At 38.6% G+C, this 23,564-nt stretch overlaps 1 protein-coding gene across 5 annotated transcripts in view; it reads right to left on the bottom strand.

Annotated features, from left to right (window-relative positions):
• The window catches only part of LOC143243012 (cell adhesion molecule Dscam1-like), a 118,745-nt gene that overhangs the window by 54,399 nt on the left and 40,782 nt on the right, over positions 1–23,564 (bottom strand). For all 5 annotated transcript variants that reach the window (XR_013023716.1, XM_076486652.1, XM_076486653.1 and 2 more), the window contains exons 3-4: positions 9,116–9,277; positions 3,055–3,204 (exon numbers count right to left, since the gene is read on the bottom strand). Coding sequence is in view for 4 of the 5 variants with exons in the window: in XM_076486652.1 (XP_076342767.1) it covers positions 3,055–3,204; positions 9,116–9,277 (312 nt within the window). In the remaining variant the exon portion in view is untranslated. The remainder of the gene's footprint in view (positions 1–3,054; positions 3,205–9,115; positions 9,278–23,564) is intronic.

Below are 23,564 nucleotides of genomic sequence, written 5' to 3'. Positions count from 1 at the left end.
TTAAAGGTACGAGTTTTCTAAAATCTCTATATACGCATTGTTTGGGTTTCGTAATTTATTTAGATAAGATGTATATTTGTTTCTTCTGGCCTCTTTTGAATATTCTACCGAGTTACTTTAACAGACACAATGGCACCCATTATTCACAAACACGACACCAGGAAACAGGGTATATAACTTGTTTATTTATTTTGAAATCGCATGCTGAGCTTCCAAGTGGATTTCTTTGTTACGACAAATTGAAACCACCTTCTCTTATAAGTTTAAAGACTTCAATCAAATTTCTGAGTAAAAGTAATTCCGGCTGCTTATATTTCAGTGTAACATATTGTGTGTTTATATATTAAGAAAAGGTGACATAAGCAACAATATTTATAACTATATAGTAATACTGTGATACTAAGCCTTTATCACAACACCAATATCTCCGACTGATATTTAGCGCAGGGGTTCTTAGACGAATTGACACAGAAGATTGTGAGAAGATGCCAAATTAAGCGCCAACTAGCGGAAATACCTACAACCGTTTTTGTTCTCGTTGTTTTGTTTTTGCCACTATTTTCCATTAAAGGTGGCGTCAACACTTGATTCTTATCTCCCACCCCCCTTGATAGCCCGGCATGTTCAGATGATTAAGGCATTGGACTCGAAATCTGAGAGTCGCGGGTTCAATCCCCGTTGCACCAAACATGCTCGCCCTTTCAGTCGTGGGGACGTTATAATGTGACGGTCAACCCCACTATTCGTTGGTAAAAAGAGTAGCCTAAGAGTTAGCGGAGGGTGGTTATGACTAACTGCCTTCCCTCTAGTCTTACCCTGCTAAATTAGGGACGGCTAGCACAGATAGCCCTTGAGTAGCTTTGTGCGAAATTAAAAAAACAAACAAACAACCCCCTGGCGGATCAGCTACAAGCTTGAGGGTACACAACACTCAAAGTAAGGGTTAACTCACTGCCGTTCGGCACAGCAAAAGTAGTCCATTGTCACATCTTACATTGATAACAAAAGAACAAACAAGATACTGCTTAGATCTCTTTCTTTCTTCCAAGCACATTTACACCGGTTTACGCAAGTAAAATAGTTATCGCACTCCATATTATTGTTATACATATTTCACAGAAAGTTTAGTTGAAAATACCACATTATCAAAGATTCACTTAAATTTGTTACTATTTGTAGAATGTTACTATTTTGAGACTGATAACTGTCGATTGTTCCTCTTCTGTTCCATATTAGAGTAAAGGAGTTAGTTAACAGATTGTTTCTCATTTCTTACTTTTAGCTATATTTGTTTGTTGAATTTCGCGTAAAGCTCCATAACAGCTTTTTGCGCTGGCCGCCCCTAACTTAACAGTGTAAGACTAGAGGGAAAGCAGCTAGTCATCACCACCACCTCTTATTGTTGGGCTACACTTTCACTAACGAATAGTGAGATTGACCGTGATATAATAATGCTCCATGGCTGAAAGGGCGAGCATGTTTGGTGTGACAGGAATTCGAAGTTGCGACCCTCTGTTTACGAATCGAGCGCCTTAACCACTTGGCCATGCCGGGCCAAACTACATTTCGAACCAAGAGGAAGTATCGAATTAAGTTATGCTTCAAATGTGATTAAAAATAGCTATTAACTCATCTTAAATTTGATATATTTTAAATCAGTCTGCTATAATGCTAGAAAAAAACAGAATTAAAACTCATTAGTGTAATTTCTCGACTCCTAAGCCTTAAAACCTTGATTTATGTTAATCGTACCAATACATTTTATATTACTCTACTTTAGAAATATTTTACACTTAATTTCACTGAAAAATAAACAACTATGATTCCGTTTAAATAGGCTAGCAAATCATCTCTTCCAACTACAAAATTAGACATTTTCTCAAGTACTATCACTTTCAATAGATTCCTCCAACAACGAAGTGATTACAGTGTGGTGGGGAGATACAATTTAAATTCGTGCTTACAATTATTAATCGTGTAAAATGGGACATTTACAACGATACCATTGTCAGCGCGTGCAACCATTTCAGCTACTCACACTCGAGTTAGATTGCTTTCGAAGATGAATTCATCGTTTCGTCTCATTATTTCTTCAAACTCTAAAAAAAAATAAAAAAATGACTTGAAACATTGTTGGATCCACTGTTATAGTTTTTTTTTTCCTCCATTAGAATGCGAAGTATCGAAAGTTGAATTAAATATTAGCGAGAATTCTTTTAATTATGACAAAAATATTTGACTTTTATTCTTCATAAAATAAAGATAACGTTGGGCAAATCAATGCTGTCTTATTTCAATAACGCGTGGCGCCTTAGAGATTAATTTGATGACTTTATAACGTTACAATCTGGGGATCGACCCTTTTAGTGGGCACAGTACAAACAGACCCATTGCACTGTGTTGCACTAAAACAAATCTTCAAAAAATTAATTAGTCTGCGCTAGCTTCATTGGCCCACCTCTTAATCGACGGTATAAACGATCTGCGTATGTTGACCACCCCGATAAACTTTCAATCGTGTAAATTCGAATCTTTGCGATTTAATTACTTATTTCATCTTACATGGAAAGCTTAATTGAACATTTCTATGAAATCCTGATAACGAGGAACCCATTTTTTAGAAAATAGAAATTTGGGAAAGGCTTGACTGGGTAATAAAAAATTATTATTAATACACGACGTTTCGACAAGATTACGTCATCCTCAGGTACAGAGTTTCACCATCCAGTCAAGTCGTCTCTGAACTTCACTCCTGCAGAATATTTTCTGTAGATGTTCCAAAAATGGTAAATCATTTTATACAAGCAAACGTATTTGATTTTGACGAACTTACGGATAAACTTTTCCAAAAAAATACATCTTTCTACAATACACACCAAACAACATTAAGTTTAACCCTACTCAGCGATTTAGGCTTAAGTTCGTAATCACCTTTTCAATGTCGGATTAGTCCCAATCAGATAATTCCCCACGAATACAACGTCGGAAACTATCATTTGATTTTCCACAGATTTACTATATACGCTTCGGAAAGAAAAAAAAAAAAAAGATTACCTATTATGATTAATCTCCCTCGAGTCACGCTGAATCGGCCTTCGCCACTCAGTGCATGTCTTGTGTGACATCTATAAAAGTGAAATCCATCGTCCACCATAGCGTCACGAATATGAAGTTCTCCATCAGCAAGAACGCTGTACCTGCCACCTGGTAGATACAATAAATATACCAGTCAACTTCAGATATTAATTAAAATAAAAATTATACATCAAATATTTCGATACATTAATAATTATTTACTTGCTTTGGGCTTTAATAATTCCTCCTCATATGATATAATTTTATTTTGTTAAGGTTTATAATACATTCGTATCTCACAAACTAAAACTCTGAAACGAAGACGGTACAGCCATAAGTTAGAGAAGCTAATTAAATAACGTTTTACATTACATACATTACATTAAGCCTCTCGATTCCATGAAGAAACATAGGGCCGCAATCGCTTGCGGATTCATTAACAGGTTGGTTTTTTAAGTGAGTAAATTGTTAGTTTACTGCACAACCCCCAACCAGGAGGAGAAACCTGAGCCGTCCCTAATTTTGCAGTGTAAGACTAGAGGGAAGGCAACTAGTCATCACCACCTACCGCCAACTCTTGGGCTACTCTTTTACCAACGAATAGCGGGATTGACCGACACACTATATCGCCCCCACGGCTGAAAGGGCGAGCATGTTTAGCGCGACTGGGATGCGAACCCGCGACCCTCGGATTACGAGTCGCACGCCTAACGCGCTCGGCCATGCCGTGCAAATAACGTTTTAGCTGATCAAAATACATTATTCTAAAACGTAAAATGTCTTATTGAAGTTAGTACGAAATAGCTTGTTGGAATTGTTCTACAACCTTCTTAAGTCGAATTAACAATATATTTTTCAAGTGATAGCAACAAGATAATTTGTTTGAATTTCATGTAAAATTACACGAGAGGTATCTGCTTTGGTTGGTTTGTTTTGAATTTCGCGCAAAGCTACTCGAGGGCTATCAGCGCTAGCCGTCCCTAATTTAGCAGTGTAAGACTAGAGAGAACGCAACTGGTCATCACCACCCACCGCCAACTCTTGGGCTAATCTTTTACCAACGAATAGTGGGATTGACCGTCGAATTATAACGCCCTCACAGCTGAAAGAGCGAGCATGATTGTTGTGACGGGGATTCGAATCCGCGACCGCCGGATTACGGATCGAGTGCCTTAACCACCGGGCCATGCCGGGCCAGCTATCTGCTCTAGCCGTTCCTAACTTAGCAGTAATAAACCAGAGGGAAGGCGCCTAGTCATTACCACCTACCGCCAAATCTTGAGCTACTGTTCTACCAGCGATTTATGAGATAAAGTGTAATATTATAACATACACACAGATAAAAGGACGAACGTGTTCGGTGTGACGAAGACTCAAACCCGTGACCGATAGATTTCGAGTCGAGCTCCTTTATTATTAGGCCTTGACAGGCCGGATACCTGGATGACAAGAAAATTTTCCTTCCGTAAGAAACGAGTAGCTCTGATACCGATTTATGTAAAGGCAAAAATTCGAGAGGCGAAAGCGATTTCCATCAAAATGTTTGTTGATGTTAAATATTAATGGTTTTTGAATTTTGCGCAAAACTACACGAGGGCTGTCTGCGCTAGCCGTTCCTAATTTTGCAGTATAAGAATAGAGGGAAAGCAGCTAGTCATCACACCCACCGCCAACTCTTGGGCTACTCTTTGACCAATGAATAGTGGGGTTGACCCTCACATTATAACGCTCCTACGGCTGAAAGAGCGAGAATGTTTGGTGCAACGGGGATACGAACCTGCGACCCTCGGATTACGAGTCGAAAGCCTTAACTTACTTAGTCATGTCAGGCCAATATTAATGGTAAATTTCTCATTTGAGAAGTTATCGTAAAGGCGTTTAAAGAGTAAAATTATATACTTTAGTATAGGTGTTGTAGATACCGAAAACCACAAATTTCTGAAAAACAGTTCATTAAGAAAAATTGTAACCTCAAAAAGTTATATCGGTGTAACCACAAATATTTGGCAGAGTAATAATATATGAAACGGTCAAACTAGTACACAAAACATATGGATTTTTAACAACTTTAATTATAGATTTCCACTAATCAGTGACTTTTTTATTATTCATAAAGACAAAATTACTAGACTATAACAAGTAACACAGTGGATTTTCTGCAGACTCACATGCCTAGAAATCGATTTTTGATACCCGTGATGGGCAGACCACAGATAGCCCATTGTGTAGCTATGTGTTTAATTCAAGAAATAATAAGAAATAGTAAATATAAAGGTATTAGATGACGAATTTAGGAAAATAAAGCCAAGAACAGAACTTGAGAGAACTTTCAATGCTTCGTAGTTTGTATTTTAAAAATTATGTCTTTATGTCATCAGCCAGTTCTTTTGTGATTTGACCTTTGGGAACTATCTCACCTTCCATGCAGCTCTTTAAATGTACATATTTGTTTTGTATAATAGCTATTCGTCTATATACACCATATGGCCAAAAGTATGTGGACATCCGACCATCACACCCATATGTGCTTGTTGAACATCTCATTCCAAAACTATGGGTATTAATATGAAGTTGGTCCCTCCTTTGCTGCTATAAAACTCTTCTGGGAAGGGTTGTCACTAGATTTTGGAATATGGCTGCTGGGATTCCCTCCAACTTAGCAACAAGAGCATTAGTGAGGCCTGACACTGATGTCGGGCGAGAAGGTCTGGCTCGCAGTCGGCGTCTCAGTTCATCCCTAAGGTGTTCAGTCGGGTTGATGAGGTCAGGGCTTTGTGCGGGCTAGTCAAGTTCTTCCACACCAACCTCGGCTAACCATGTCTTTATGGACCTCGCTTTGTGCACGGGGGCATTGCCATGCTGCAACATAAAAGGGCCTTCCCCAGACTGTTGCAACAAAGTTGGAAGTACACAATTCTCTAGAATGTCATTGTATGCTGTAACATTAAGATTTCCTTTCACTGCAACTAAAGAGCCTTGCCAAAACCATGAAAATCAGCCCCAGACCATTATTCTTCCTCCATAAAACTTTACAGATGGTACTATGCATTCAGACAGTTAGCGTTCTACTGGCGTCCGTCAAACCCAGATTCGTCTGTCAGACTTCTAGATAGTGAAGCGTGATTCACCACTCCAGAGAACGCGCTTCCACTGCTCCAGAGTCCAATGGCGGTTTGCTTTACACTACTTCACCCGAAGTGTGTAATTCATCATTACGCATGATGATCTTAGGCTTGTGTGCAGCTGCTTGGCCACGGAAATCCACTTCATGAAGCTCCCGACGAACAATTATTGTGCTGATGTTGCTTCCAGAGGCAGTTTGGAACTCGGTAGTGAGTGTTGTAACTGTGGACAGACGATTTTTACGCGCTTCAGCACTCGGCTGTTTCATTCTGTGAGTTTGCTTGGCCTACTGCTTCATAGGTGAGCTGTTATTGCTCCTAGACGTTTCCACTTTTCACAATAACAGCACTTAAAGTTGACCAGGGCAGCTCTAGCAGGACAGAAATTTGACGAACTGACTTGTTGGAAAGGTGACATCCTATGACAATGCCACGTTGAAAGTCACTGAACTGTTCAGTACAACCCATTCTACTGCCAATGTTTGTCTATGGAGATTGCATGGCTGTATGCTTGATTTTATGCACCTGTTAGCAATGGGTGTGGCTGAAATAACGGAACCCACTAATTTGAAGGGGTATCAACATACTTTTGGTCATTTAATGTATACCTGTCTGGGTATTGTTTGTTTGTTTTTGAATTTCTGCACTAGCCATTTCTAATTTAGCAGTGTAAGACTAGAGGGAAGGCAGCTAATTATCACCCTCCACCGCCGACTCTTGGGCTACTATTTTACCAACGAATAATGGGATTGACCATAACCCACTGTTGAAAGGAAGAGTATTCTTGGTGTGACGGGGATTCGAGCCCATGACCCTCGGATGACGAGTCGAGCGCCTTAACCAACTGGCCATGCCGGGCTCTATCTGGACATTCAAAAGCCGTGTGGATTAACATCTTTATCTCATAAAAGGCGCATCATGAAATACTATTACCTCATTATACATTGGCATTTCTAACGAATATTTATCCTTATTTGGTGTTTAGGTAGGAGCTACATTAAAACACATCTAGAAATTGCCACAAAAATATCTTATTGAGGAAGAAATCAGAAAAAATTAGAAATATGGAAATAATAAAAAATGCCATAAAGCTCAAAAACCTAAATCCCTAAAAGTGGTCATGTAATATACGTATGAGGGGTAAATATGTCAAGGTCATAAAATAACCTTTAAGCTTCATACAATTTGGAAATACGTGATTCCAAAGTTGGGATTTCACGACAGGAATTTTCATAAATAGCTTTAGTTAAAGTTAATGAATAATAAATATCGATTTTTGAACGCGTTTAAAACTTGTTATTGTAAGTTTCAGATTGTATTCAAATATTTCACAGGAAACTCCTTATCGCGAGGTATATATAGACAAATTTAATAGCATTATGGAGAAATCATTGTATTCACGTGGGTAAACCCATTATAAATATTTATTAAACAAGAGCGTTTTAAAAATCATCTTCCGTTAAATATTAGGTTTAAAGAAAAATCCATACATTATTTACAACTCTTTTTGTTGTTTTATTAACAAAAGGCGATCTCTCTTGGCAACGAGAAAAGTATTTGCCAGGAGCAAGATGTTTCGCTTGATTAAAAAAAAAAAACCAGAAAAAGCCCAAAAAGGAAATTTCCCTGGTCGAGTTTTGTACAGTGTTTGTATATGCAACATTACTTCGATAATTAGTGAATTATTAAACGCTAGATAGTTCTTTGGTTAAAACCCCTTCAAACTATTATTATCCGTCAGTTTGTACACTGTGCTGCACTCCATTAACTATTTAAAAATCGTATCGTATTGGCTCTTCAAGGGATAAAATAACTTCATAGATTTTAATGTTAGGAAGGCTGTGGACTTTAAACAACGCATGTAAGTAACGTATGTCTGTTGAAGGTATTTATGTTCGATTTTTTTATTTGACGGGTGTATCGAAAATTGCTGTGATTTTCGCGTCGCAATAAAAAAGAACATAAAAAATACCTACACATGCTTTTGAACACTGCAAATCAAATAAACACAACATAACCATGGAAAACACCCAGATACTAAGTGAGGAAACAAATATAAATCAATGCAAAATCAAAGAAGCCCTACTTATATAACAACTAAAACCAAAATTAAACCATAATAAAGGAACACCTTTATACCTGTACTAATTAATAACCTAACATCTAACTGTGACGCCACCTACAATCCCGTACACATTTACACACTCATCTCTGATACATGTAACCTGAATACTTTGTTAACCTGGAGATGACCTGAGAAGGTCAAAACGTTGTTTTCTGCTTTATTAATAAAAGTGTTAATACCCATACAAGCTGTCCTGAGACACAAAGAAAATTTTAATAAAATAAGGATTTCATACACCCACTACGCTGCTTATAACCCAGAAACCTGTTGCATATACAAAGTGCTGTGTATGCGTCTTGTATAAATGTTTTCAAGGATATACTTGTATATGATAATTTCATTGTATTATTAATAAACATTAGTTACACACGACTTCCATACGTTTACTACTATTTAAACTCGAGATTATGATATACCCACAAAGTTTTAAATTTGATAGCAAGGCCTCACCACTGACTTGACAATTGACTTGACACTGAATGACCAATTCACGATGTTAGAGGAACACGTAGGTTCAATAAACCTATAACCCAAGTAATTTGCTACAGAGGAAGAAAGGTTTATCTGCCGAAAGCGCTCGAGATATATAGTATAATCAATGATATTACTATATTCCCATCAGAGGGTAACCTTAGTTACTTGGAGCTCACTACAATCTAAATTTGACAACACAATATATCCCTCATGTGTTACAATTGGCAATCAAACCCTGACCACTAGTTAAACATGATATTTTAGTACGCTCCATCATGTGTTAATGTTAATCATGTGTTACTTAGAAAGCAGAACTCACCACTAGCCACATTTGATACGATTGTCATACCATCTTCTCTTTCCCATGACGTAACAGTGACGAATTCTTTCACGTATTTGGGAATATGACAGTAAAGAATTGCAGTATTTCCTCGTATAACGAGCTCGTCTTTAGTCTGAACTCGATAATCTTGCTTTAAAACTGGAAATATATAAAGCTTTAGTCAGTATTTTTTAAAAAATCAAACATTTTGATTTGGATAATTCCAGACTAGGAATTGAAGACATTTAAGTTACATAAAAAAACAAAACCTGTGATACTTAATACAAATTGACACGTGGAGTAAAAAACTTAATTTACACAAATGGTCATAGTCTTAATACTAATGAATACGTAGAAAAAATCTTCACCATCTTATAAACACGTATAGACAACACTTAGTTCATACACATTTCTACCATCTTAACACTAATGAACATCCACAGAAAAAAAAATAATTCACTGAAATTCTCATCAATGATAACAGTGTGTTTTGTACCATATATCCTATCACATTTCACGTGTTATTACAGAGCCACTTGGAATAAATGCAGAGTAAAACTGCATCTTAGTTCTTTGGTTTTGTTGTTTTTTGTTACCACACTATCACATTCATAACAAAATGTTCCAAATTAAAAAAAACCAAAAACGTTTGAATTTACTAAATGTAGGAAGGTGTAGATATTTTTAAAAGTAAAATATATGTATAGGTTAAGGTTTTAAATATCTGAACAATTGTTTTTCGTTCATATAAATTTCAGATTCTATTAGACTGGTTTGGTTTTGAATTTCACAGAAAACTACACGAGAGCTATCTGCGCTAGCAGTCCCTAATTTAGCAGTGTAAGACAAGAACGAAGGCAGCTAGTTATCCCCACTCACCGTAAACTCTGGGGCTACTTTTTATCAACAAATAGTGGGATTGACCGTAACATTATAATGCCCCCACGGCTGAAAGGGCAAGCATGTTTTGTGTGACGGGGATTTGAATCCCACAACTGTTAAATTACGAGTCGAACACCCTAAGCACCTGGCCATGCCGGACCGATTCTTCTAGAACCTTTGAATTTAGTAACACTTTTCTAATTAAGATTCAGGAGTAACTATAGAAAACAGTTCAGCGTTTGTCAAACTGGGAACACCAGAGGGGATCCACGAGTCATGTTTGGAAATTTCACAAAAAATAGTTTAAAAACACTATTCACAGAAAAATGTTTTAAAAATATGAGTTATAGAATAAAAATATGTTTTCGCGCGTGTGTATATTTCTTATTGCAAAGCCATATTAGGCTATCTGCTGAGCCAACCAAGGGAAATTGAACTCCTAATTTTAGCGTTGTAAATCCGTAGACTTACCGCTGTAATAGCGGTGGGCTATTTTTTCGCAAAATTACTTTTTTTATGAATTAAAAGATCTAGTTTTGAAATACAGCTTTTCATGTAAACTGAAAAGTTTTTTAAAAAACACCACAAAAACCATTAACAAGTTTGAAGGTCCGTAAAAACGTTTTAACTCAAAATGGGGAAAGGGAGGGGTCACCTAAATACTGAAGTTTGAGAACAGTTGAAATAGAGACCTGCAGATATTAAAACTTTCTTATAAATTGACAAAAACGTATATAGGTTGAAAAAGCATCCGTTCAATTTATATTGAGACCATCATACGTTTCTACCTTGTACAATGAGATAGCTGTTATCCTTATAAATTACATGTATAAATAAACATTTTGAAATAATGATGTATTTTTGTTGTGGTATCTTCTATAAAGTCATATCTTCAACGGAACACTTCTTTTACATGTGATGTCATCGTGTATGCTTGCGTCTTCCATCATTTAGAGTTTGTCTTTACGTAACCTTTGATCTTTTTCTGTGAACCAGTGTTTTAGTTCTCTAGGGTAAACACGTGAAATGGATGAAGTGAGTTCGTATCATACCTTGTCTTTGAAAATGTACCATAGACTCCATTTGGAAATGTACCATAGACTATTTGAAAACGTACCATAGACTCTATTTGAAAATGCACTATGGACTTCTTTGCAATGGTTTGAACCCACTAATGATTATAAATGGGCTACTAATAAGCAACATTGTTTTCAGTAGATTTTGTCAATATTGGCTTGATAACAGTTTGAAAAAAACTTAAACAAAAGTGGTTTATCTTGTTAATATTTTTAGAGACATCTCTTTGGTACAGCACAGTTTTAAGTCATGGTGATTTCAGCTAATTCATTTCATAGTGAAAAAAATCCGCCATATGAAAACAACTGGTTCTAAGCCATTCTTACTTTAGGATATCACTTACTTCTTCCAACTTGGACCAAGTTCATGTGTGACGACGCAAGCAAAGCATTCGCCGAACAGAGAACTTCCAAACGCGTATGGACACTTCGAATCAAATCTTGCCAACAAGATAACGCAATCAGCTTGGTAATAAAAGAATCGAGCACAAAGGCCAAGCTGTTTGTCCGTCGTAACCAAGTATAATATCTAACATTGTCCCCGGCTATGCAGTGGAAAAAGAATAGTTTGGGCAGACGAGACAAGGCCGAGAATATGATGGCAAAGAGCCAAAGTACTATAATGTTTTCCTTACGTCGTTTGAATGTGGCCGTTCCTTCAATGTATTTATATTTGTAAAACACGTGCTTATATACGCGTGTGTATTATTAAAGGTTGTGTTCATGTATATTCGATACATGCAAAAAATACTGATAGCTAGATTACTGTCCATTTTCTTCGCACTACTTCTATAGACTACGAAGATTACCTTAATTTTAATACCTAAATAAAAGAAAGCATAACGAAATACCAAAGACAAAAAGTAGGACCCACACAGCGGAAGGATGCATTGTCTATAATAAAAAAAAAGTCTAAGTTTTACACGTGACCGTACGGGAAAAAGTTGAACATTACTAGCAGAGTTTGATACTAAAGCCCACAGCAATTATTATTAACCGTCTGCAGCCACGTGATATAAAATAAAAGGGTTGTCTATTCCGTTCAGAATGTGTGGTTTCCACGCTAAAATCGGGATTCGATACCTACGACGACATGTAATATAGAACCCGTTTGTAGCACTGTACCTTAAATCAGACAAACAAATATTGTTTTCTAGCCATGTATACAGCGCTAAAATCAGGGGTTCGATTCCCCTCGGTGGACTCATCACATAGTCCGGTGTGGCTTTGCTATAAGAAAACACACTGACCGTGTAGCTACATATAAGAGGCAGTATAACAACTATAATGGGGTTGAGATTTTAGACACTAAACTAACCAGATCAACGTTTACCGTATAGACACGTAAAGTCGTGTTATCAAACACGAATAATGTACCACCCGCTAGAGGATAAATGCCTACCTTTATCACAAGTCATTTAGTGACCTGATGTATATTTGTCCCCAGAAGTTTGTCTTTCTTACAGGACACGCTCGGTTCATGTTTACAGTAATAACAACAAACACGCATTTCAGTAAATGTCCTTAACATCTCTATGTTGAAATATGCTCTTGGCGTCATTAGGAAACTTAACAAAATAAGTTTATGAGATAACTCCACAACGTGTTTATTAAACACAAGCTTTTGAGTTTTTATTGCATCGAACTCACGAGCATTTAACCAACGTAGTATCATTATTGAAACACTCGCCCTTGGTGATTAACGAAAGATTATTTCAGTTTTAACAAATATTCCACGAGTTAAATCTAAATGCATGGGAAAGTCATATTTAATACCTAAACACTCGCTTACAAGCACATGAATTTCTTCGTAATGTCGCATGGCCAGGTGGTTAAGGCACTCGACTCCTAATCTAAGGGTCGCGGGATCGAATCGCTGTCACACCAAACATGCTCGCCCTTTCAACCGTGGGCGTGTCATAACGTGATAGTCAATCCTATTATTCGTTGGTAAAAGAGTAGCTCAAGAGTTGGTGATGGGTGTTCATAACTTGCTGTCTTCCCTCCAGTCTTACACTGCTAAAGTAGGGACGACTAGTGCAGATAACCCTCGTGTAGCTTTGCATGAAATTCAAAAATAAACAATCATCGTAATGTCACATAGAATTATATACTTATCCAAAACAAACCTCACACATTACTGCAATATAATATTTATATTATCTAAACACCAGCTAACAAACGTATCATACTCATTATGACGTCATATCGTCTTAGCAAGTCCTAGTTCGTTTTTGTTGTTTTTTTATTTCGCGCAAAATTACACGAGGGCTATCTGCACTAGCTGTCCCTAATTTAGCAGTGTAAGACTAGAGGTAAGGTAGGTAGTCTTCACCACCCACCGCCAACTCTTGGGCTACTCTTTTACCAACGAATAGTGGGATTGACCGTCACGTTATAACGCCCCCAGAGCTGATAGGACGAGCATGTTCGGTGTGACGGGGATTCGAACCTGCCTATTACACGTCGAGCTCTACCACCAAGTTACGCCCTTTTCTTCAATTACTGTGTTAAGTACTTCTCCAGTGTATTTGTACTTGTACGATATAAGCTATTAAAATAATACCCATTTCCAAAATTTCGGTAAACATTTATTTTTTGCTATTATTCTTAATTTATTAAGTCGATAATTTAAAATAATTGGTTTTATAGGTATTGTAAATCAATCAAAAACAAAGAATTAAGGCTATATGAAGTCTGAACGGTTGATAAGAGATAATGGTATCTAATGGAACTATAATTTCGTGTGATTTTTTCCAACTGCTTAACCGTTATTTACACGTCTATTTTTTCACTAGATGTTTGAAGATATTTAGCATTTCAGTCATATTCAAGATTTATCTTTTCTATATTAACTTTATGGGTTGGTGAGAATTTTCATTACTTGGGTATTTAGATGATAGGTTTTAAAACGTAATTGTTAAAGGCTTAAATGAAAACGAGAAAAAAAAACATCTTATTTTAGGTTTAGTAGTAAAGTGGCATTGTTACGGAGGGTCAATGTATGTAACTAATATTACTAAAAAATGCTCATTTTATATTTTGAAACCTACTGGTTTTTGTTATTGTTCACAAAATTTTAACCGGGCATGGCCAGGTGGTTTAGGCACTTGATTCGTAATCTGAGGGTCACGAGTTCGAATCCCCATCACACCAAACATGCTCGCCCTTTCAGTCGTAGCAGCATTATAATGTGACGGTTAATCCCATTATTCGTTTGTAGAAAAGTATCTCAAGAGTTAGCGGTGGGTGATGATGACTAGCTGTCTTCCCTCTAGTCTTACACTGCTAATTTAGGGACGGCTAGCACAGATAGCCCTCGTGTAGCTTTGCGCGAAATTCAAACTAAACCATACAATTCTGAGGCGCTTCGCGCGACATGTTTCTACCTAAAAGCGCCTTAAATGGCGCACGAGTTAAACGACGTCAGAGACCACTTCCCTTCATGGTTCAGACACAACTATTCCAAATTTAAATTTGCTTATCAAATGGAGAGCATCCAGACAGCAGCACTCGCCGCCTCATAATTATAACCCTATGTATTTGACGGAAAATTGGTTTTCGTATCTTGGACCTTTGGATCCGCAGCCCGGCACACTAATCGTTAAATCACTCCCAACCCATTGATGAACATTAATTTCTGCAGCGTTTACTATTCGTGGCACAAATCCAGACGAATTTAAGGAAATAATTGATTTAAACATATGCACACTTGCTAATAATCATTTCTAATTTTCATCGAGTTTCGAAACTCAGTGAAACTGCGTATTGTTTAATTTGTTTGGTTGATTAGAAAGACAACACGATTTATATGTTTCGCCATCAGGTGAAGACAGAACAGAAGACAAAAGGGGCAATAACAACCATTGTATAAAAGCACACATTTCACGAAGTACCAGCACTTTAGAAGCCGTTTTAGGTACAATAATGGCTTTCAAGATAATTTATCTATTAATTTTAAATTTCTCTGCATGATTAAACGTCTTTTTAAAAACTAACACGGTAGAAACTAGATATCTGGTTGAAACTGTTGACTTAATTCGCACTTGCCACTACTACGAGGCGCTAGCAAACAGAAAATTGGAATGTTGAGCTTGACATCAATTTAAGCTGTTGGTTACAGGGAGAGTAGTCAGTCGGAACCTCCGCACAAGATAGTGCGTACTGATTGTCACCTTTATAACGCGCCAACAGCTGTGAGTGGGAAACTTGTTCAGGAAGCATTACATCTTGCACTTCTTCCGCAATGCGACACACTAACCACAAGGCCACACCCAGTTATTACCATAAATGATGATTCATATTATGAACGACGTTTTTATTTCGTAATTTTTTCAATAAAATATTTATCGATAAAAGAAATCAACCGCGAAACTCAACTCAATGTTTTAGTAGTAAGCTTCAAGTCTCATAACGTAAAAATTCGGAATTCGATCTCTGAAGAGTGCAAAGCGCTTATAGCCCACTGTTAAGCTCTCCATTTAAATAAAGAATGAACAAACAATAAATCCAGAATATTCTGACCAAGAATGAGAACCAGTAAAAACACTGTTTCTCGAACAATATTAATGAGCCATGCTGTCCTAAACAAATATGTTAGGCGAAATGCGAAGTTCGTAACAAAGTCTGGAAATATTCTCCTAAAGAAATTTCATTATAAAATTAAAACGGGTTATGGAGATTTCGCTGAAGCTGACAGATGTGAAATGTTTGCCTAATTGTATTATGTCAAAACGTTCTTAGATACAGTCGCTTGTTGTTTATAGCTCCATCTCTTTGGAAGCATCTTGGTGAGGATGTAATTATTAATTCAGTTCTTAAAGTGTTTTATATTTTTTAGTTATTTATTGAAACATAACTTTTATATACACTAATTTGGCGGAGTGTGTGTGTGTTTTCTTATAGCAAAGCCACATCGAGCTATCTGCTAAGTTCCCCGAGGGGAATCGAACCCCTGATTTTAGCGTTGTAAATCCGTATACTTACCGCTGTAGTAGTGGGGGAGTTGGCGGAGAGTAAATATTATTTTCGGGGGAAACGAAACAGTAACAGAAACGTTATGTGGTGTTTAGGCATAACTGAAAAAATCAGATGGAATTGTTAATATGGTAGCAACTTTTCAGTTTTGTTCTTTTATCAGCTTGAGTTAAAGTAACACATTCTAAATTTTAGGGTTTCTAAAGATTTACGCTGTTCTATAATCTTGTTTTTTTGTGAATTATTTCTCGTTGAAACACTTGCCTAAAGAATGTGTAATTCATAACTTTAAACAGAGCTACGAAAATTGATTTTAAAATGTTAATTAGATTAAAAGAGACTACATCAGAATTTAACCTTAGAATTACGCTAGTGTATGCACGTACAGAAACTCCTACAGTTCTGCACATGCGCTAAATGAAGACATCAATTTAAAAGCACAGTATGTCTTTCGCCAGTTTTCCGCGTAACGGAAGTGAAAATATTCGTGTTGAAAAGCGGAAAGCATGTTATTATCACGCATGTGTTTCAATAAAAAAAATAAAAGAAAAAAGAACATTCCGTCATATGGAAGCCATCCAGAACCAAAACATTATGATTTTATTTTCCTTTATTGTATTAAAAGGTCTGCAGAAATGTGTCCAAATAACACACTGTTTCTGAAGTTATATTGTAATCTCTCATAAAGGATCTATCCACCTATACATACCATAATAAACTTAAATTTTTTAAAATAAGTTTCTGGCGTCAGTATTTGATGATGTGATTGTTATCCTACCAAACTCTAGTGTAAAATGTTTCAGTCCATCACCCCTGCCTTCTGGTTGGAAAGATTGATTGATTGATTTAGTGTTTCATGGCACAAAGCAGCTAGGCTATCTGCGCCAAAAGTCCGGTAAAAAGGTAAAAACAAATTAAATGTAGAAAAATACAGAAAAGGAAATGAAGGTAAAACAAAACATTATTGAAAAACAGAAAAAGCATAAAACCAATGTTGACACCTAGTTTACAATGTTAAGAGAGAAAGCAGAGTAAGAGAAGTTGTAAAGTACTTACTATAGCAAAATGGTAATGATCATAACCCACCAGGAAGACTAACAGGTAAGTACAAGAACCACCGTCAGTCACCTGAAGTTGGCCTTTCCAATCCTGGTTCCGGGTTATGTGTCATTATGGCCATTATCAAAATGTAAAATAATAAAAGTTTTAAAAGACATATAGCAAAATCGTAATAATGAGTAGCCAAATGTCCAGTAAAAAGATAAAAATAAAGTAAATGTAGTAAAATTTGTAAAAGTAAACAAAGGTAAAAACAAAACAGCAATTAAAAACAGAAAATTGCACAAAACCGATGTTGACATCCAGTCTATAAAGTTGTAAAGGACTTCCTGTAGCAGAATGGTAATGATCATAACCCGCCAGGAAGACTAACAGACAAGTACTAGAACCACCATCAGTCACCTGAAGTTGGTCTTTCCAGTCCTGGTTCCGGGTTATGTGTCATTATGGCCAGTACCAAAGGGTAAAGCAATAAAAGTATAAAAGACATGCAGCAAAATTGGAATAACAATTCGCCAGGACAACTAACGGGTAGATCAAACGGATAGTTCAAACAGCAGCGTTATTCACCTAAAGTTGGCCTTTCCAGTCCTGGTGTCAAGTTATTTAACGTTCTGGCCATTTTCCAATTTCAAATTGAACTAGAGAAATTGAAACTTTAAAAAGGGAACCACAATTAAAAAGGTGTAATGAATAAATATCAAACACTTAAATGAGATTAAAAAAGATTAATGGCCATTAAAAAATTAAAAACTTTATCAAGGTGAACAGTGTCACCATCACCAATAACACTGTCCAATGTTACAGATAGACCCTGGGAAAAAAACATGTTTCAAATAGTGCTGTCGTTGAGAGTCGTAACGATGGCTAGAAAGTAAAATGTGGCTTACAGTGATTTGAGTGTTACACAAACTACACACTGGTGCAACAGTTCCAGATAAAAGAAAACGATGAGTTAAAAAACTGTGACTAATGCGTAGTCTAGTTAGAACAACTTCCTCCTTCCGAACCTTACGGAAGCAAGATGGCCAAACCCCAATAAAGGGTTTTATGTGGAAAAGCTTGTTGTCACGTTGCTCACTCCAAGTGGACTGCCAGCTGGCACGGAGCCGAGCCTTGAATACAGGACCATAGTCCATGTACGGAATAGGCACAGTGGTGATAGTGCCAGAGCAGAAAAATTTAGCTGCCGTGTCTGCAAACTCGTTCCCATGAATACCAACATGGCCTGGTATCCAGAAAAACTGGATAGAAGTAGCAGTTAATGAGAAATGGGACAGTCGGTTTTGAATATCAACAAGAACAGGGTGTGAGCCAACGTGTAGCAATTCCAGGCCAGTAGAGAACTAAGCAAGTCAGTATAAATAGTGCAGTTGGAGTACTGCTCAGCTTCAATATGATCCAGGGCAAGAGATATGGCATACAGTTTAGTAGTGAACACAGAAGCTGTAGAGGTGATTCTGCGCGCAACCACCAAACTGCAACAAACCATGGCAGAGCCCACTGAATTACCTGATTTGGAACCATCTGTATAAATAGAAATGAATGATTGTTTGAAATATGTTCATTAAATAAAAGACGGTACTTCCAATCTGGAGTATCTGCCTTTTTTAGGTGAATGAAAGAAAGGTCACATTTGGGGGCTGTAATAAGCCATGGTGGGATGGGCTGACCTGTGGATTCTGCAATGTTATCCAAGGACAGACCCAATTCATCCAACTACGCCTGGATGCGAAAGCCAAAAGGAGCAATGGCAGATCGTCTGTTCTGAAAAAGTACGGCCCACTGAGGAAGGAAAACACATCCCCAGGTTGGATGATTTGGTAAGGAACGAAGTTTCAAAGAATATAGTAAAGATAATTGCAAACGGCGAAGGTGCAGAGAAGGTTCATGAGATTCAACGTATAAGCTTTGAACTGGAGAGGTGCGGAAAGCCCCAGTGCAGAGTCGAAGCCCTTGGTGATAAATGGGGTCCAGCATCTTTAAGGCCGAGGGTCTGGCAGAGCCATAGACCATTGATCCATAGTCGAACATGGAACATCGATCTGCTCCCCAACTGGCAGTAGAGAGGACACGGAGGATGTTCAGTGCTCTTGTGCATTTGACCCGTAGCTGCTTTAAGTGTGGTATAAAGGTCAGCTTATGGTCAAAGATAAGCCCCAAGAACTTGGTCTCAGGGACCACTGGCAGCGAAACTTCACCGATATGAAGTTCAGGATCAGGGTGAATACCCCGTTGGCGGCAAAAGTGCATGCATACGGTTTTAGAGAGAGAGAAATTAAAGCCGTTCGCCATAGTCCACTTCAGTACATGATTGAGGGCAGTTTGTAGTTGCCACTCAATATATCTCATGTTCGACGACTGACATGAGATGTGAAAGTCGTCGACATACAGCCAATTCGCAACAGTGAGAGGGAGTTGTTCAGTGATGGCGTTTATCTTTATACTGAAAAGTGTGACACTCAAAGTACAGCCCTGAGGGACTCCAAGTTCCTGTACAAAAGAACGGGAAAGTATCGAACCCACACGAATTTGGAATCTCCTGTCCATTAAATGTTTTTAAAAATAAACATGTGTAAATGGCCACGTAACCCATATGTATGGAGGTCTCGCAAAACGCCATACCTCCATGTTGTGTCATAAGCCTTCTCAATGTCAAAAAATATTGACACAAGATGTTGGCATTTGAGAAATGCTTCTCTGATTGATGTTTCAAATCACATTAGATGGTCTGTGGTTGAGTGCTGTCGTCGGAACCCACACTGGGTGGGCGAGAGAAGGTTGTTTGATTCGAGGAACCAAACAAGACGAGCATTAACCATCCTTTCTAAGGTCTTACAGAGACAGCTCGTCAAAGCAATTGGACGGTAGTTTGAAGGAATCTTGGGATCCTTCCCTGGCTTAGAGAAAGGTAAAATAATAGCCTGGCGCCTGGCATCAGGAAAAGCATTCTCCTGCCAGATCCGGTTAAAGACAATTAGAAGGACATCAAAAGAAGCAGGAGATAGATGGTGCAGCACGTCATAGTGTACATTATCAGATCCAACAGATGTACTGCCAGACTGATGAAGGGCCATTTTCAGTTCCACCAGTGTAAAGGGACAATTATAGTCAAAGAGACAGCCAGTTCAAAAAAGAAAGAGGTGAATGCTCTGCCCGAGTCTTGATGGCCAAGAAGGCGGAGGAACAAGCAGAAGTGCTAGATACCCGGCAAAAGCTTTCATCTAGAGTATCAGCGATGCTCCGGACATCAGCCACCTCCTTACCATCAGAGAGCAAGATCGAGAGGAGGACAGAATTGTAGTGCCCACTGACCTTTCGAATCCTGTCCCATATGACCTTGGAACTGGTGGTAGAAGATATGCTAGTTGTGAACTTAATCCAAGATTCCTTCTGGCTTTGACATCTTACCCACGTAGCATGTGCACGGGCCCGTTGGAAAGCTACGCGCTTCGAAAGTGTAAGATATCTACGAAAAGTATCCCAGGCCCGTTTTTGAGCCTTCCGTGCTAAGTGGCAAGCAGGATTCCACCACGGACGAGGATATCGTGGAAAACGTGTCGAGGTTTTAGGAATACACTGAGCAGCTGCTTGTATAATACAACCAGTTACCGCTGCCATACAGTCGTCTATTGATGGCTGATTCGCGATGGCAGGATCAGGTTCTGCGAGAGTCTGCCTGATTCAGCTTCCACCGGGGCACGCGAGTAAGGTGGCATCGACCACGGCCAATCTCTCTCAAAAGTATAGGAAAATGATCACTGCCTAGTGGATTATTGTCAACCCTCTATGAAAAATGGGAGAATAATGAAGGGGAGCAAAATGAGAGATCAATAGCAGAGGACTGACTAGGTGCATGAAAATAAGTGGAAGAACCAGTATTGAAAAGAGAAAGGTTGTAATCAGAGAGCATACGCTCTACACAGCGACCCCTCCCATCAATAACAGCACTTCCCCAGAGTGGATGATGTCCATTAAAGTCCCCCAGGAGTAGAAAGGGAGACGGCAACTGTTCAACAAGAGCATCAAGGTCTGATTGATCATATGTCTCTCCAGAGGACAGGTAGAGAGAACAAACAGTGATGGTATGACCCAAGGAAACACGGATGGCTACGGCCTCCAAGGATGTGTTGAGTAACAAAGACAGGGTGGGCACATGCTGATAAACCAACAGTGCCACCCCTCCATGTACTCGTCCATCACACAGCCTGTCATTTCTGTACAGAGAAAACTGCCGAATGGTGACTGTTTCAGCAGGTTTTAGAAATGTTTCTTGTAAGGAAAAACATACAGGATGGTAGGAAGCAATCAGTGTTTTGATATCATCCAGATTAAAACGTAAACCTCGACATTTCCATTGTATCAAGGTGGCCATGTTTAATGACGGGTAGGCGAAGTGGCTGGAGAACCCTTCTGTTTATGACCACGTCTTTTTTCCTTACTGTCCTTAGTCGGAGGAGGTCTATCAATCTCCATGGATCCTGCCCTGGGTCGATTGGGCAGGTCTTTGTTATTGGAAGGGGATTCCAGTGACTGAGGACGCAAACGAATGATTGTTTTGCCTCTTGGGGTGGGATAAAAAGATGTATCAGAAGAAATGCTTGTATTTGAAACTGAAGGATGTGGATCTTGAGGTTTGTTTGAATGTATGAGAGGAACAGAGATGGGTGTGAAAGTCGATTCATCAACCTTTTTAACCATGGAGGTCAAAAGGCTTTTCATTTGTTTAGAAAACGATTCTCTTGGAGGCACAGACAGATCTGTCTGCACTCCCACTGTAGTTGTGGAACGAAGTGCAGCAGCATATGTCCGAGATAGAGTGGCGGGCAGCAATTTCCGAGCCTCAGGATAACTAATGTTATGAGTCATTTTCAAACGCTGCACCTCTTTTTCCTCCAACTATTTTGGGCAAGAACGAAAGTAGGAAGGGTGAGAAACATTGCAGTTGACGCAATGTGGATCCATGTCACATTCATAGGCATCGTGGTTCTTGCTACCACAACGAGCACATGTCAGGGAACCACGACATGATGTTTTCAAGTGGCCGAACCTCTGACATTGGAAACATCGGAGAGGGTTTGGAATGTATGGCCGAACCCTGCAAATTAGATAACCTGCCTTGATGGTGGCAGGTGCACGTGATGATGTGAATGTCAAAACAAGGGTATTTGTTTTGAATCTCTGATTCGGGGACGTTCTTCAAATCCCTCTCAACAATAACTCCTCGTGATGAATTCAAGGTAGCATGAGGGGTAACCTCAATAGGTACATCCCCAATTGCCGTTGAATTCAAGAGGAGTTCACTGTGTTGGGTTGTGGATGTTTCAACCAATATGTCTCCAGATCGAAGCTTCTTTACTGACTTTGGAGTGCCAGCAAGACTCTCTAGTCCCTTCTGAATAAAAAAGGGGGACATTTGCCCAAAAGGTTATTCTGAAAGAGTATGTAATATAAGAAAATGAGGTACGTGTGTTAAAGATGTTGAAGATTGCTGCTCAGAGTCTTCAAGACGTGGTCACTTACCTATTGACTGTTTTTTCACTATTTTATTTAAATTTTTTGAAGGAGGATCCATAGGGAAAAAGAAAAATTTCGGTACCCACTGACCCCAACCACCATGGAGCCCTAGGAGGGGACGCACTACAATGTCATGCAAGGACAATGCAGCAACGCTAGGGTTTCGTGAGCACTATACCCAAACACCAGCATCAGGCACAATGTCCACAACATCCGTTGAGAACGTCCAACACTGGTACTTGGTTGACTCTAGCCCAAGTGGACCAGCCGATTGACCCAAGGGGGGCCACCCAAAGGCCGCCCGTCTACAGGAATTCAAGGCCAAAGTGGTGTGTTAGGGTTGGACCCCTCAACCACCAGGATCCTCTCCTCCCCTTCACGGGCCGCCACGCACGGCAAACACGTGGGTGGATGTTTACATCCCAGAGAAGGTAACCAGACAAAACACAACCTTCCCTGGGAGGTCCCCTCACCACGTACAGGAATCCACACCGAGGGGGTTGGAAAGATTTTGATTCCCCCATTAATAATACAAGTTTCTGGATTTTGAGATATTTTTTATCTTTCTAGATAAAATATTTTATGAGTTTCAAAGTGTAATGTATTCATACTTCTTTTTATATATATTACACCAAAATAAACATTCTACAACAAAAGGGTATCTTCAATGTCTGCGGCTGTAACTGAGTTTCAAACCGTTCAAGAGATGGAGTCATAAGTTATAAGTCAAAACAATGGGTAATCCTCAATAACCACGGCACTTGAAATTCTTTAAGGCAGAATTAGAGTGAATTAATTTATGAGACCTTTTCTTCCTCTTTATTAGCTATAGTTTTGTGCGCCAGTAATACCAAGCGTGAGGTGCACGTATACCAGATACGATTTTATTATTCATAAGGACCCTAACAGCCTACTCTCAAAGTTAAATTATTTTA

This window comes from Tachypleus tridentatus, chromosome 2 (assembly GCF_004210375.1).
Source record: "Tachypleus tridentatus isolate NWPU-2018 chromosome 2, ASM421037v1, whole genome shotgun sequence".
Classification (NCBI taxonomy): Eukaryota; Metazoa; Arthropoda; class Merostomata; order Xiphosura; family Limulidae; genus Tachypleus; species Tachypleus tridentatus.
The sequence above is the reverse complement of the archived record's forward strand: the minus strand, read 5'-3'. Positions and strand labels throughout refer to the sequence as shown.